General features: G+C 26.5%; 1 protein-coding gene across 1 annotated transcript in view; it reads right to left on the bottom strand.

The window, feature by feature from the left end:
* The window catches only part of LOC129968989 (uncharacterized), a 494,387-nt gene that overhangs the window by 40,175 nt on the left and 436,129 nt on the right, over positions 1-18,083 (bottom strand). The window contains exons 3-4 of the mRNA XM_056083383.1: positions 9,705-9,806; positions 638-735 (exon numbers count right to left, since the gene is read on the bottom strand). Coding sequence (XP_055939358.1) covers positions 638-735; positions 9,705-9,806 — 200 coding nt within the window. The remainder of the gene's footprint in view (positions 1-637; positions 736-9,704; positions 9,807-18,083) is intronic.

Below are 18,083 nucleotides of genomic sequence, written 5' to 3'. Positions count from 1 at the left end.
TTATAGATAAGTTTTTACATTTGTATCTAAAATCGTTTTAGAAAAATAACATTAGTTTTAAAAAATGTAATTACAATTGATAAGATCCATTTTTTTTTTTTTTACAATTTAGTAAGTTTAAATGAAAGTAATTTTGACTTAAATTAAATTTAATTTCACAGTCTAAAATAGCTCTAAATGGAATGTTGAGAATGTTTGTGGAATTTTGTGCTAGCTAAGGTTACATCCTCGCTACTTGACAGAAGATTCAAAGATATTTACATGTCATCAGCGTGTAACCTATGTGATTTTTCAATCTTCAAGAGTTTTTTTTTTCCTAAAATGTATATAATGCAATAATAATGGCTTCGGCTAATTTTAAATCTTTATTATATATGATAAAAGCATTACGCAAAATAGACACAATATATCACACACAAAACATCATCATAATAATGTTTGAATAAATAACAGAAATAAAATCAATCTCTGAATACCATGCCTACAGATAGTTATGTAATTGCTAATGCAAAAACACTTCCAAATAACACAAATACAGTAAAACATAATGAATAATTATAAATATGTAAATGCTAATTAGCGCAAATAAAATTATCTTAAATTTAAATTAGAAAAGACAACGCAAAAATATTTTTACCGTAATCTTGTTGAGCATTCTCGTCGTGCCACAAGAGTAGATGTTGTCTAAAGGTAAACGGAAAACGTGAAGACCTTCCAACAACTCTGCTTGGCAATCTGCAAAAGGGAATTTATCGTTTAAGAATATATTATATTCCAAAAAAAAACATGATTTGATTTGGGATTAAGCAATTAGTAAACCTGCGACTCATTGCACTGCAGTGTTTTCAAACCTGTAAGAGTTTTAAGATTTCTTATGATAACAGAAGTTGGCGAAATTACTCGCGAAAAGGGAACCAAAATATTATTATAAATCACTTTCTAATATTTAATTAAATCAAATTTCTTCAATACGTCGATATCTAGTTAGTCAAATATTTAGTTAATTTCTTATTTGCAAGGAATACATAGAGAAAGTATTTTAATTGACAAAATAATTGGATTCGAGATTTTGATAGATCTCCACATTTAAGATTTTCTTGATTCTGAAGAGTTCCTTTTTTTAAATTATGAGTGAAATTCTATTTAGATATAAAAAAAATCCATTGACTATCTCTATCCTTGTGCAATTGAGCATGATAACTACAAAGCGTAAAACACTAGATGAGTAAAATTTGGTGCAGTTTTAGCATCTGAAGTATAGACATAATAAATTTTGTGTCAAATCCATCGACTGTATATTCACATATATATAATCACAATAACTAAAAAATACAGCGATGTAAATAAAAGAATTTGGTATGTGATCCTGTTACAAAAATTTGTTTTATTCTATTAATATTCATATATTTGGAATAATAAGGAAAATATAGGATCCGTCCCGCAGCCCTAATAACTGGCCCTAATTTACAAATTGTTGTCTCATATGGCAGCTCTTGACTTCTGGATATGACATCATTAATCTATTGGTTTTCATTAAAAAAATATTTTTAAAAAAGCACGACTTCACTACACAATCTTTATGGCAGGAACATATGACAAAGCTTTCCATTGATAACTATTGTTCCAATTCCGAAGTTTTTATTTCATATATTTTTTTATTCTTAGGTACGTAGTAGCCCCCCTTTTGTACAATCCTAAAATTTTATGAAATCTAAAAAAAACAACAACAACAACAAAAAAAAACTAAGAATTCCCAGTTTTAAAAACTGAACGATTTCTTTATTTTTTCCCCTTCAAGCTGAAGATACTAGCCAGTCAGAATGCATTGTGTGTTTTGTTCAAGTTTAATTTAGAGTTATAATTTTTATTGTAATAAGATGAATTTTAACAGACTGTTTACGTAATTATATTAATATTTTCATTATGCTTGGCGATATAAAATTTTTAACTAACATTTTACATTAATTTTTTTTCAATAAATGGATTAATTGAAAAATATTCGTTACCTGGCGCAATGTATCATTACAATCTACCTTAATATATCAGCAAAAACAAAAATTGTGCCACACTTTACTTTCCGGTTCGAGTTCCAGAATTCCTCGCTAAAAGCTTTCAGTACAGATGATCCAGTTTAAACTCAGATCACTCGATGTGAGCACCAATAATTGGTAAGAGGAAAACTTTTTATCGGTTTTCTATATCTTCTCCAAGATACCTTTCGATCAATATTTGCAAGTAGATAATGAAATAAGTGCAGCAGCTGGCTCTCTACAGGCTCTTGGCGATTAGAGCCACTACTTTTAAGAAAACTGAAGGAAGCTCTGATAGCATCTTTATTATCTGATGCGACATTAATAAAATAAGGTCCGATTTTGTAGGAAATATTTTAATAATTTTTAGAAAAGAATACACAAGTGCTCATTTGCAAATCGAGTACTCATCGACTAAGTACTCGATAATTTTTTGATTTTTCTCTAATCGGAACTAATTAACTGAATATTTGATTATATTTAAAATTTAAAAAGGATTGTTTAGGAAATGCAACTGGGGATTGTAAATAATGTGTTCACAATTTATATTTTTCCTTTGTTGCTCAGTAACAAACGAATTACATATAGGGAATATCGTAAGAATGGCAAATATAGCGTGTTTTTTCCCCCATTTTCTGATCGCTCATAATTCCGGGGAATTTGACTCCAAATTTTAGAATTAATGTTTTAATAATATTAAACATGTTTAAAATGGCGGAATGACGTCAGTTTCAACATTTCACAGCTGAAAGCATGGGATTAGTTTCGTTTAAAAGTTTATGAACAAAAATATTTTTGAAAAAATTCAATTCTTTGGGAAATGGGAATGGTTGGTTACCATCTTTCTTTACTCAAATCGTTTCTTTTTGTATACATTCTGAATTCTTCTAGAGTCTTCATCTACTTTCTAATTAATATACATAAAAAAGTACTTTGTCAAGACAATATAATTTCTATAAAAAGTTTTTATTTTATTTAGGAGCTATGTAGTTTAATGTTCTTTTATTTCTTATTCATTCTTCTGTTAAGAAAATCCCATGACGAAAGCGCTCGCAAGTTACCAAGGCACATAACGTTTTAAAGAGATTGTAAACTAGCGAAAATAATAATTCTGAAAATCAGACTTCTACAGTTAATAGTGCGATCCTCCAAACTACATTTTATTACGGTGGATCCTCCAAACTACATCCAAGTACGGTGGAAGAAATTGAATTTCCGTTATGATCAAACAATAGTATTATGTAAGTTGAAAAAAATAAGTCAAATATAAAGTTATTCATCAAACAAAAATATTGCCTATTTTTATTTTGTTGCTATTTTTGACATTTGTGTTGTGTTCAAACCTTTTGAGAAAATATAAAGTTTAATAATTCGAATTATCCGTAGTCGTTGTAATATGCTATATTGATATTGTAAAAAATATAATAATTTGAAAAAGGAAAAAAAAAATTCAATCACATTAAGTCTAAATAGTGTTTTTGTACACTATTGCTGCGCAATGGTGCATTAAAAAATTACAGCTCTTTAAGCACCCTTATTATTGTTTAATGCCTTGACAAACTTAAAAAGCATTTTCTCAGATTTATATATTTGCAAATACAAAATTCCTCTAAGAATTTTTTCTGTTCAGAAATACCTATTTCAGGTTCAGCAAAAAATTTATTAAATATAAAACCAGTAGTTTACAACAATCATATTAATTATTCCAATTCATGTTCATTTTTGATAACAGCGGATACTGAAATCTTACGTAACTGACCAATTCATTGAATTTCCAACTTTAACCATATCATTTATCATTTTCTCTTGGGAGAAATTCAATCTAAGTTTATTAATATTTTGTACCACAAATAAATAAATTTTGTTTAGTTTCTTAAAATAAATACGCATTTATATTGCCCAAATATCATTTAATTATTAAAAAGATTCTTCTTAAAACGGATGGTTATTTATAATTTCTTTATTTAACAGAGAGTATCTTTTTTAACAATTTGTTTCTTGGATAAATATATTACGTTTTTTCCAAACACAGCTTATATTTTCTGAAACAGAGGAATGTTGTCAAAATGAAACGTCTAATTGTGGTTTACATTCGCCACAAAGAGCTCCCAAGGTGGTTGTTCAAGCCTTATCTCATGGCAAACGGTGATACAGTAAATCCATGTTAGGTGATTTTAAAGGTCTCATCCAATCGTAAATTCAGAAAGCGGAAAATGTTAACAAATTACACCTTAATCTTGTTTTATTTTTTTTTCTCTTTACTGCAACAAAGAGTGCAGTTTATTCACTTTTATAGTTTTTTTTTTCTTGTTTCATGTCATTTGTTTTTAAAACTCATTTGGGATTTAAAATAATAATTTCTTTATTTGTTTCATTTTTTAGATTGAAAAAATATTGAATTATTGTTTCGCTCTCAAAATGAAATACTGTAGTTTCTGAACTTTAACAATGGTTTAAATTGATATTACTTTTTAAAAAAGATTTTAAAGATAAATCTTTTAACTTTATTCATTTAATACTTTTATTAATTATTATAAATCTTAACATTCATTAGAAGAATATATGCTTTAGTTTTTAAAATAAACTCACAAGATACAAAAGCTCACCTATTTTAACTGATGTTTCCCACATTTTTATGAAATAAATCTATTACTATTATCATTATATTGCTTCAAAATGAGTTTTTTCTTCTTTTTTTTAAGCCAAACAATACTAAATAAATTATTGACTGAAAAAATAAATATCGACAGGTTCAAATTAAAAATCCTTTTGTCAAAACCTTAACGATAATTAGTGAAAGAAATGTTTCTGCTATACTTTTTTTTTGTTATCTTTATTTCCTTGTTTGCAATAAAACAATATTTTATAAAATACCAGAGCATAAAAACTTTAAAAGAGCTTGTGGCTTGAAATCTTGAATTGTTTATTGCAATTGTTTATTTTAAAAAATAACTTTTTGAAGGTTATTTTTTAAAAAGTATTTCTATTCTAAATATTTTTGGAAAAACTCTTGGAGAACAGTTTTGTTGGGTCGTTCTTATCTTTTTCTTTATCTTTTATAAATAATACTAAACTAATGAAAAAGAGATCTTCACTGTTTACAAATACAAATACAAAAAATAAATAAATTAGATTTACACGGAAAAGACTGCGAGGAAATACGAAAGAGATATATAGTAAACATATTATAATGTTAGGTATGTGTCGATATATTGCCACTCTAATATCAAAATGTCATATGTTAAATTTACTAAAATATTTTATTATTACAAAATATAATTTAGTTGAGGCTGATCTCAGATTTTTTGATGATGACTGTTGTAATTTCCACACAATTTTTTTTATATCTAATTTAAAATAATATAAAAAATGACTGTCATTAGAAGTATGTTTAATTTGACATACGAATTTTAATGTAAAAATACTTAAATGTTCTTTAGGAAGGCTGTTTCTTAATTTGACCTTATTGATTGAAAAAAAAAAGAAAATATTTTTAATGTGTCATTAACATTATTATTGTTAATTTTTATGTTAACGACAGGTTGAGTCTTTTAAACAGGAATGGATTGCAATTTCCTATATTTTCTAATTTTACAGCAATACAGTTTATATGCTTAAAAACTCTTTCATCCATCTATAAATTCCAAAAGAATAATAAGTTAATATATATATTTTCAAAAGGCATATTTTTCTTGTTTATATTTTTTATTTGTATTTATTTATTTAAATTTTTTTATCCCAGAAAGCACAATTTAGAAAGATCTTTTTAGCTTTCTTAGAAAAAAATGTTTTGTTTGTGTTTGAAAATGTTAGGCGTTCGAAATTCGTTTGGAGGTTTAAGAAGATGAAAAGAAAGATTGATTTATTCAAATATTTTTTTTTTCGTTTGATGCAACAAATTCATTTGTTCTTTTGTATTTTGCTTGCTTAGGTTAAATAAAAAGAGCTTTTAGAATTAAGACAAATTTAAAAAAAAAAAAAAAAATTGGAAAATAAAATTATACACGAGATTATGTTTCTAGTAAAAAAAAATATATCTTTCCCAAACGAATCAAATAAAGAATCAAAATTCATTTTCATTCATTTACGAAGCAAAAGGAAATACATTTTCTTTTTTTTTATGATTTTTTTTCAACCTTTGCTTTAACAAATTAGACTTCTAAAGAAATGCTGATCTACATAAACATATTTTAGTGGAAAAAAATTACAACAAAATGTTATTTAACTTTCAATAAGCTGTTTTTCTCTAATATTAATAAAACACTTTCTTATCTGACGAATTTAACAAGTAAAAGTAATAAGGAAAAAATGCATAATATTTTTTGTTTCGTGTTTTCCTTTTAACAAAATTGATTTTTTTTCAAAACCAACGCTGTAATTGTATTTCAAAGGAAAAGAAAGATTATGCATAATTTAAATGTTTCCGCCTTTGGATAATGTTTTTTAATAATGATTGTAAAAGGAAAATCTTTACCTCTTATTATTAATTATTTTCGTAAAGTATTACCTGTTTATGGTAATACTTTGGTACACCTTTTAAATGAAAGATGGTATACCTTTTAAATGAAAGATGGTATACCTTTTCAATGAAAGATGTGTTGGGAAAACATGATTGAAAAATCAAGACAAAACTCATGATTTGTTTATTCCAATCGTTACTAACCGTAAAAAAAAGAAAAAATTCCATAGCGAGACATTCTGGTACTTTAAATTTAAATATTTTATTATCATGTGAGAATATGGCGTTGTTTTGGTTTGAGGTTTTTGAAGCCTCAAAATTCGTAGGCAACCAATTGGTGATTTATCGCTTTTGAGGCATCAATCTTTTCGCTTTTAGGGTTATTAGAAAATATTAGAAAATAATGCAGAAGGTTGTCACATCTAGCGATTTATCGCTAACTAAAGTTACAACTTGATTTCCAATTTTTTTAAAATTAATTTTAATAATTCTTTGTATATATTAATGTACATAATTTAATGCAATAAGTTGCAGAAATGGAATCGATATTAAAACGTTATAGGAAGTATTCTATTAATTGTATTCTTATTATTCATAACAAATGCATAATTATGAAGTTTTTTTTTTCCTGAAATGATTTTTTATCATGCAATGAAATAAATATTTTTAAAAAATCTATTTTTAAAGATATATTTGATGAATATTGCAAAAAATAATTCGGTGTTCGGAAAATGTCGGTTCGTAATTCCATCACATATGTAAGAATTATTGATATGGAGGACATGTTTTTGAGATAATGCTTCAAAACATCTCCTTAGTACTAGATATGTAAATATTTCTATTGAATAAGAAAAAAATGTGAAATTGAATAATCTAAATACAATTTAAGGTTTCCGTGAATTGGTCCCAAGACGGTAGTTATGTGAAGTTGGAATGCTCTAAATTCATTTATATCATTTATACTTGTTTTGAACAATCTTAAAATCTAGAATGTATCAAAGCTAAATAAATTATTCAATAAATTTGAGAGATTTCAAAACAATAATGTCTTGATTTTTCTCCAAGCAGAAAACATATATACGCAATTCTACAATTCTTTTACCTTTAATTCTTTTCCTAAATAGCAATCTTTTTTTCAGGAAATTTTCAAATTTTTCGTCATTCTTCTCATCATTCAAACTTCTCTACATAGATACAATTATGCTTATTGTCTCAAATTATTTTTGATTTCTATCTTGAATTAAAAATAATATGTTAAAATCTTTAATACGCATGTCTTATTAGGAAATTTACTACAGCATTCAGTTTCATAATTGATCTAAAAGATTTAAAAATCCATAACTTCATGTCTAATTAAAAATTTTATAAATCGAACTAATTAACTATTGAATCAAGTTATCAGTAGGTTTAGTTTTGTATAATCATTATCTTTCCAAAAAGACTTGTTAAGTAACACTCTATTTGCACCTATATTATAATTTCTTTATAAAAATATTTTAGTGATTCACATGACGTGTCAGGAGGTGGTAAAATATAATCCCTTAATCAACGTTGCCAGATATCGGATATTTCCTTTGAACAACTTAAATTGGGTTTCGCTTTGAGGTAAAGTTAATTGATGCTGGAAATTCAAAGTATATAAATATAATGATGCAAATATTATTAAGAAAGCCTTTTAAACTTAACTTGAAGAAAAGAAGAAAAATTTCATAATGAAATTTTTATCGAAATATTTAATTTCTTTGCTTCTATTTATATTATTAAAAAAATGATACTTCTTGCTTATTTTACGAAATTGGCCGTATATTTTTGTACACTCAGGATTTGGTCTTGTAAAGATACAACACGACTTATATGCACGATCTGATTCTAAAATTGAAATGCAAAATTTTACAATATTTCTTCGTAAAAAATTATATATTATAAAAATTAATATTATTCAAAAAAACATTTATGAAATTAGTCGACATAAAAAAAAATATATTTTTTTTTCGAAAGCTGCAATTGTCGATTAATTAATTATCAATCCAATTTAATTTTTATTTATATCGTTCAAAGATAAGAAAAAGAATGAACTGTTCCAAAATCAAATCCAACACTTGAGCATTGTGACTATCGATCCTTTTTCTTTCGTGATATAGTTTTTTAACCTTTACTAACTCATTTACTTTCAGTTTCTTCGGAATTAAATGGAAAATTCTTCTGTTATAGGATTAACTTCTTTTTTCATTGATTGATTTGATGTAATAGTTGTAAACAATTGTATTTTCAGCACTCGATATTTTTGCTCCAACCAAAATTACCAAAAGTTTCCATTACATTTTTCTTTAATTTAAATTTTTTTTAACCTCCAACAGTTTCTTAAAATGTATAAAAGTCACCTGTATCATAGATAAACGCAATGCTTGTCAGTTTTTTTTTCTTTCGGCAATTGATCTAATATCTGTATACATTAATTTTTCATTCAAAACTCATCAGTTATGCATGATTAAATAATAATCAGGAAAACAAAAGAAGTCCTACTTCGAATATTAATTTTTTATTCCAGGAGACTTTTCAATTTCAAAAGCATTGATTAATATCTACATAACATTTAAAATTATATAAAATATATATTTAGGAATAATACGATATAATTCATTATTCTTGATAATATAATATAGTCATAATGGATGTTTAGGATTATTTCGGAAAGTACCAACAAACCATTTGTTAATAGTTACTAATTGCTACAGAAATCTCAAACAAATAATCGACTCATTCAATCATTAGATATCATATGTTTTTTTTAGTTATTTTTAAATTTATTTGAAGTTCTGCTTATTTAGACATGGTTTATACATTTTTGTTTCTAAAATTAAATATGAATGTTTTCTTTGTGCATTTTGCTTTCCTGCATATTAAAATACTGCATTTCTGTATTATAAGCGAAACAGTTTATTTCCTTAATCTTTGAGCTTTAGCGAAAATTACATCCATCAGAGGAAATTTTACAGTACAGCATTTTTGAAAATATCGTTTGCTTTAGAAAATACTTTGTTTCTGTTTTTATGAATACAATCCATAATTGAATAATTAAATTCGATAGAGAATTATTTACACTACCGGCACTATCTTATTTACATTTTACTGACATTATCTAATCTATGAACTAAATTTAACTAAAATATTATATGAAAATAGTAATCGAGATAAAATGTTGCAAATCATCTTACCTGGATAAGTCTTTAGTCTTTCCAAATATACCTGTGAAGAAGTGGAGTTCACACTTACTGTCACTATCATCCATTTTGGTGAGCACGTGACGTTGTATTCAACTGAAATAAGAAAGGAAGTCAAATTGTTAAATCAAGGAATGCAAATAAATAGGTAACATTGTATTCGATTGAAATGGAAAAGAAGTCATTGTTAAATCAAGAATTGAAAATAAGTAACATTGCAATTTCATTCAGTGTTTCACTGCTTATAAATTTCATTCAACAAAAATGAAATTGTTAAATTAAGAAATAAAACTGAGTAATTAATATGAAGTAGTAAACGAAGTCAAATTCTTCAATCAAAAAGCAAAAATGTATGTATTATATTGTATTTCACTGTAATAGAAAATTAAGTGTGTTAAATAAAAAAAATGAAAATGATTACTTAATATTTATTCAATCAAAGTAAAATAAAGTTGAATTACTAAATGTAGAAATGGAAATAAACAAGTAATGATGCATCTAATAAAAAATAAATTGGAAAGAAAATGGAAATGTAGGAGGAAATGCAGCTGTAATTAACAATTTAACCAGCTATAAAAATAGCATGAGTAGACATATGTTAATGAAACATAATGATATGTCTGTTTATTTCAAATCATTTTTTAATTTTACATTCCCGATTAGAAAAAAGTACATCTAGTATATGGCTTGATTTTTTCTAGAGAATTTTTGAAATCAAGTTATTTAAAACTTTAAAAATATGTTTTACGTTTGCAGTGATGAAATTTCATAGATATTTGGGTTACTAATACACTTGCTAAATATCTCAAAATTTATTTATTATCTAACTGATAAATTAAATTAAATTTTAAATTCATATAGATATACCATCTAATAATGAATTTGATAAAAATTATTAGATATTCAATGAAATTTATAATAGTAAACAAAAATTAGACTCAACAGTAGAAAATAATTGAAATAAAACTATTCTTAGTATAATAAAAACAGTTTTCTATAAAAAAAAACTGTATGTTATAAAAAAATTTTCATCTACATTCCACGAGTTTTTATTTATTTATTTTGCCTAACAACTGAAAGTCATTACAGCAATCATACAAATTCTATCCGAAATATCATGGAATAATTTAAAACTGGCTGTGTAAAAAAATAAAATGAAATAAAAGCCTTGGAAGAAACCAGTAGGGAAAAAATGCATTCTGTAGCTGAAATAATTTCTATTAAGTAATTACCATTCTTTGGTAATCTATTTTCGTTAGATTGTAATAAACAATTAAGAATACCTTCTTTTAGCGAAAGAAGAGCGCATCTAACTTTCAAAGTTCGTACCTTAAAAGCTTATCCCATAATCTTATTATTGTTCCTTAACAGCATTTTCTTTATCCTTGAATTAATTACTCAAATTCTGTTACAGCGCAGAATAACAATACAAAAGCAAATAAGCCTTGGCACTTCAACATTCTTTGCTTTTCTTTGGCGCCATTTCAGAATTCTCTGTTAATCGTTATAAATGGCTTTCCTCGAGAGAATTGAGGAAATCATTTTTTGTTTTGGCGAAAAAAAATGCTTTGGTGGAAAATTATACTTTTCGTAATGTTATCTTTGAATTGGATTGTAGAAGAGCTAAATTTCAACCTTTATGATATCAGAATAGCTTGAAAAATATATTTCGCAATGCTTAACCCAAAAGGTTTCAAATATCCAATAAGGAAAAAAATATATTTGCACAAAAAGGATATAATAGAACAAAATGCATTTATGGGTGAAATTCTTTTCTATTTGCTTTGTTTAAGGCTTTCCAATATTTTTTTTAAATTTTTTAATGATTTCATAAGTTAATAATTTTTTGTTCAAATTCTTATTTTATAGAATTTTAATAAGGTGATGTTCATATCATTTTAAAACAAATATTATTTTATGAAATTTCATAATGCAGCTTTGAAAATTGATATCGTTTCTTTTTTTTTATTTTCATCTAATCTATTCAAGCTATTTTAAGCGCGATTATTTCATAAATTCTGATGTCATTACATTTTAATGAAAATATTTGAAAGAAATCATAAATTGAATCATCTTTACACAGAATCTGAATGAAATGACTTTGCAAATAATTATTTCACTATTCATTGCATCAAATTAAAATATATATATATATTTTGTCAACTAACATTAAACTCATTTATAATTTTCCACGATACATTTTTTCCGGTTAAAATAGCTTTAACATAAATTTTTCTGAGATATTTTTAATTTATTATTTAAGAATTATGTGCTTGAATTCTAGCATTTATAATAAATATTTTATTCCATCGTGCAACATAAATTTCATTTGCTATCACATTTTTACGATCTTTTAAATCGAGCGATAAAATAATTTTATTTTAATTAGGAGAATAATGTTTTCTACAAAACTGTGGATTTAAGAAAACAAAAACTGGAAATCTGCAGTTTCTTAAATGCAATGGCATAACGAGCGTCTACTAGCCAAAAGTACCACTTTTTAAACCGTCTAGTCGTATAACTGAATGAGAAAAGTAGAGAAATGAAATAGTTGGATAAAAACTTCTTCCTATTAAAATTCTTTCTTTTATTTTGGTTAAATATACCAGCAGTTCTGCATCGTATTTAAAATTTATTAGATTTGATATTTATTTTATATTAATAATGTAAAGAAACATTTCACGAGACCGTTGAAATTTTAATTTACTTTAATAGCATAATGAGACATTTGTGATTTTAATTTACATCATTAGTATAATGAAACATTCCATGTGATATTTGAGATTTTCATTTACATGAATAGTGTAAAATGAAACATTCCAGGTGATTACAAAATTCTTTCAAAAAGAATTAACATCGCTTTCACGTTTTAAACACCAGAATTTTTTTAAGTACCATGCTTTTTCTTTTGTGTTTCCAATTTATCGAAATATTCATTTTAACGCATAGAATAAATATTTAAAAATATCATCCAATCTTTCATGATACTTTGATATTATTAAAAGAAAGATAGCTTCTAGGAGCCAGTTTCATTTCAATATTTTTGATTGTCATGATCTTTATATTATAGTGTCTTTATTACATGAAGTCTTTTGATATTAAAGGTCTGCACAATATGGTATCGAACTTAGTCCAACTGTCTATCGAAAAACTTAATTGGGGAAAATTATTAGCATCAAATATTTTCACATTTCAATTAGGAAGATTATTTAAAGAAAGGCTACTTTTTTTTAATCGCTTTTATGATGAATCACTGGAAAAATTCTGCCTTGCACTGCATTCTACAATATAACAGGTCAAGTTTAATAATTTTAATGGGATTCTCTATGGTTCGATATTTTTATGAAAAATGTCCGTAAGTACATAGAGAGAAATGTGCAATACGTTCGATACAAAAAAATGCGAGTTTTATTCCATTCCGAATAAATATTCCTGAAACGTAGAGAAAAAGACCACAAACAAGATTAAATAAAATCTAGCTTATTCTTCAATCCAAATTCCAAATAGAGGGCGATACTAGCGCGGGAGTCTCTGATTATATATTTTATGTGCCGTGACAATAAAAAATGTGACGTTACTTGGAATTTTGCAGATAAATCTACAGATCTCCGATCTTAATGAAGATAGAATCATGATTTCTGTATTTTCTAGATCCTTCATTTTTTCATCGCCAAGGGATGGCTGAATTTGTCATCAAGGTCGGGGGATCATTGAATCATTCATTTAGCATCCACTAAATATATTTGCAAATTCAACGCAGCATAACAATATTACACATTCATAACACTATATTGTATAGAAACCAACGGAGAAGGATTTATTGCATAACCGAATTTGCAACTTGACAGTCTGGCTAAAAATTGATTTTTTTTATTTCTCAATTATTTCCTTACCATTGAAGGTAGAAAATGGATTAAAAGTTGACAGAATTGCCTAACGATAAAGAATAACTTTCGTAAATTAAGTTTTTCTATAGCTGCAACACCTTGAAAGTAGGAGATGAAATATGATCTTCAGCCCTTAAAAAAAGCTTAACTTCTACTGCATAAAATATTCGTATCATGGTTGTATCTTTTAGTAACCTATTTCTTTTACAAAGCTCCAATCCTTATCAAATTAGAGGTGAAGAAATGGCAAGAAGGGGAAATTTTATTTTATCACACTGAAATTCAGTACATGTCCTATGAAGTTTTCTGAGTAAAAATTCAATTTTAGTAGCCACATAAGAAGATAAATTTATTAGTAATTCAGAAGTATTGATCCTTGCAACTTTCTTTAAAATTATACGCTCAAATCACATAAGGATATAAATTTTAGTTTTGTTCGCTTTATCTGCTTCAAAGTATTTCATTTATTTAAAAAAATTATTGCATAAGGATTGAAGTAATTTCTCAACATAAATAAAAAAAAAGGAATCCGTATTCGTCTTCATATTTGCAAGCAGGATTATTTTTCACTTTTGTTCTGGATATCACACTCAAGAGAGGTAACTAATATAGGATAACTACTAGCTTTGAATTTTTGTTTTGGCAAACAAAAAAAAAAGAAAATGCAAAGTCAATAAAGAACCAGCCAAAACTTTTTACTCAAATAGGTGTCAGACTACCATACATTTAGTTAAAATAATTAACACAGTTTGTTTTTATTCAATTCATTTACTTTTTAATATTTTATTTTATTACGAAGTAAGCATGATTACACCAAAGGGCAAAAAGCACATTTATTTTTCAATTCCATGTCAAAAAATAATGTTAAAAAAGTTCAGAGAAAAAAAACATTTTAAATTTAAACTCTACAGATAATGTGTATGACAAAATTTTTTACAGCTTAAAAAATTAAATTTTGATGATGAAAAACAGAATTTTAACATCAAAGTATGAAAAGGAGAAAGTCTTCGTGATACAACTTGCAGGTGAAAAAAAAAATCCAAATACATCAAAGTTTTTGTTTAGTTCTATTTATTCTGGGATAAAACGGATAAGTTCTCTAATATATTTTCTTTTTTGTCCGAAAGAAATATGTTTTCTATGTCCAATTTCCCTGTTTTATTCGTGTGTACTTAGCGCATTCTTTGCTTCTTTTTTTTCTTTTATTAGCACATAAATGGTAGCTAATCTCCCATTCATGTGCTGAGATTCGTTTCCAATACTATTTTAGTTTTCATTCTCCTTATTTTCGGAGTATATAAGAGCATGAGTAATGGACATAATCATGCATTTTAAAATACTTACTTTAACTCATATTCGCTCACGATATTTTGCGTTATATCAATAGCGTTATTCGATATTCTGAATGCCGTACATTATCGTGGTGATGATGAAAATTTGAAGAAATTTTTGTGTTATTACGGGTTTGCTTGTAGTACAAAAGTAAAAATTTACTTGATTTGTTATTCTATTTTTTTATTTAAAATCCTGTGACTTAGTATAACATTTCTTAATTATTGCTTTCAAGTACATATATAGTGCATTTCAGAACTTTCGGATTCCCAGAATTATATTATCACAAGATGCTTTATAATAATGTTAGATATTTTCTTGATATTTTATATTAATTGAGAATATATAATAACATAATATCATCGCATGCATATATATATACATGCGCGTGTGTATATGCTATGTATTTTTCTATGCTATTTAGAATGATAGATTTGTTTCTTTCAGAAGTATAAAAAATTTATCCTTTTATGCACTCTCAGATGCAAATTAATTTAATATATTTATTTTACTTTTCTCTTTTATATATAAATGCTAAATGTCAGTGAAAATCAGATAATAGAACAATTTGCTTTGTAATTGAAATCGTAGTTAATAGTTATTAATTGCATTTTCCACTTCATTGGCTTTGTATATAAATAAATTTAATAACTGTATAAAAGACTTACAGAATTTTTGATATATTAACACTTCAGAAAGATTATAGATAGATTAATATGCTTATTGTTTGTTTGTTTTCTTATGGCACTTGCCATGGACAAGCCCGCTGTATCAGCGATTTTACGCCGGTGGGGGAGCGCCTCTTGTTTTTTATAGTGGCGCCAACTAGGGCCAAGAGTACGACTTTGCTACTCACTCATCACTCATTCGCTTGCACAACCCCTTTTTACAGGAGGGCAGATTCACACATCTCACAGATAGAACAACGGAAGAACAACCATGCCCAAAACCGGGACTCGAACCCAGGACGTCCGGATCACGGGGAAGATGCGCTACCCCTATGCCAGGACGCCGGCTAATGTGCTTATAAATATGCATACTGAGCACATATTTTTCCACCAAATGTATCCAGAATTTGTCACAAATCTATATTTTTATCCAAAAAACGGTATAATATTATTTTATTTAACTAAATATATGCATTATTAAGGTATCGCGTTCAGATACACTCGAATATGAAGACATATAAATACTTATCATTTTGCCAAATTTTGTTCAATATTTAATATATGTCCACAACTCTAATAAATTCCATTTTCATATGTATGTTCATTGTATTTTGGATTTATCTTTTTCACATTGTTTTACTCTAGTTAAATTATCTTTCAGTGTATTATCATGCTCTTAGACATATATAATTAATATCAAATACCTGTTCTTCGGACTCCAGAAGATCAGAAACGAAAAACTGCGTCCCAGTAGGTATCAAATTTCTTGAAAATTATCAAAATTTCGTTTTGCAAACTTCGAAAGCGAGAAGGTAATAAGCTTTTTCTTTTTCTTTTAAACTATTATTTCTAATTTTTAAGGATATTTTTTGAAACAACCGCATAATAATAATTAGGTTTAATTGAAGAAATATCTGAAAAGAATCATATTAATCATGCTCTCACTAATCCGGAAAAAAATCATTATAATGTATTTAACTCAGATTCATTTGCTATATCAAATGAAATGGAGCCGCTCCAATTTATCCTGCATTAACTCAGTTGCGAGAGATTCCCATTTGAGCCGGAGGCAAATAGTAAGTTTTTCCGATTATAAATTGATGCATTTATTAATACATTCATTTAAGTTATTCCGATGCATCTTCTGAGATTACAGAAATAATAAATTACCGATGCTTCCTGGGATCATATTTACTACAAACAACAATCAGTGGGATATAATTAGCAAATCGAATTTTCGCGAACAGATAACATTCCTAAGAAATTGCCGCCGCAATCAGCATAAACAAATGAAGAATAAAAATGGTTCCAATTCTTGCGAGGATTTTTAGATGCAATTAGAAAATATTTTATTTGCCTTCATTGAGATAAAAATTCTTGGCGAGTAGGGGTTTAATAAAAGCAGTTCATGGAAAACTGGTTTTCATTGAAGCATTGTTTTTAATTTAGGAAAACAGAAAATAAGAATGAAAAAAAATATTTAAGAAACGAATTTTGTGGACGTTTCTAATAATATTTCACATAAATATTTGAACTTGTTTTTGAAACCTATTGAAGAAATGCGCTGTAAATATTTTTAAAAAAAACATGAATCAGTAATATCGTTTTTCTGTTATTATCACTGAAATAGGAGATTTACAAACATTAATAATGAATGTTAAATGGATTCCAGAAAGGTAAACACCGACCTTGGCAAAAAAAAAAAAAAACATGTGCAACCTTGGCGGGAAAAAAATGAAGTTTCTCGAAAATACACGAAATATGGCTCTATCTCTATTAGGATCTAAGATCTGAAACCATTGTGACTCTTGATTATTATCAATGTTTATATGGAAGTGAAATCATATTATGTATATCAGAGAATCTCAAATGCTGTTTTATTTTGTACTACATTTATTGAAATCAGAAATATATATCAAAAATATTTTTCGATTGAAAATCAAATCCTTCTTATGGCATGGCCTAAGAAATATTAAGTTCCTCTTATTCAATTATATGTGTAAATATAACTTTTATATTGTAATAAATATGCTACATATTGTGTAAAATTATAAGAAATAGCATATAATAGCCAATATTGAGATTGTTTCATTATTGAGAATTGTCCAGATAACCATTTTACAGGGAATATCAGTTTAGTTTAACTTTAATCAAATTTCTTTTGCTTAACTTAATATTCATTATTTCTCAATAAAGTATTTTAAATTCAAAATTATATTATTTATAGCCATGTTATTTTAATAGATATACACATATTCCATTTATTGTATACATTACTAAGGAATTCATTGCCATGCCGTGACTCCATTCACCTCTTATATCCGGAGGTTAAGAACCTTCAGTTCAAGCACTTCGTGACACTTCTCTCGTATCTATAAATTGTATATATTAAACATTCTTCTTTTGTATACTTACATGCCTTCATTAAAAATGTAACTGTTAGAAAAATGTATCTTCTCATTGAACGTTTCTTTTATTTTTAAGAC

This window comes from Argiope bruennichi, chromosome 1 (assembly GCF_947563725.1).
Source record: "Argiope bruennichi chromosome 1, qqArgBrue1.1, whole genome shotgun sequence".
Classification (NCBI taxonomy): Eukaryota; Metazoa; Arthropoda; class Arachnida; order Araneae; family Araneidae; genus Argiope; species Argiope bruennichi.
The sequence above is the reverse complement of the archived record's forward strand: the minus strand, read 5'-3'. Positions and strand labels throughout refer to the sequence as shown.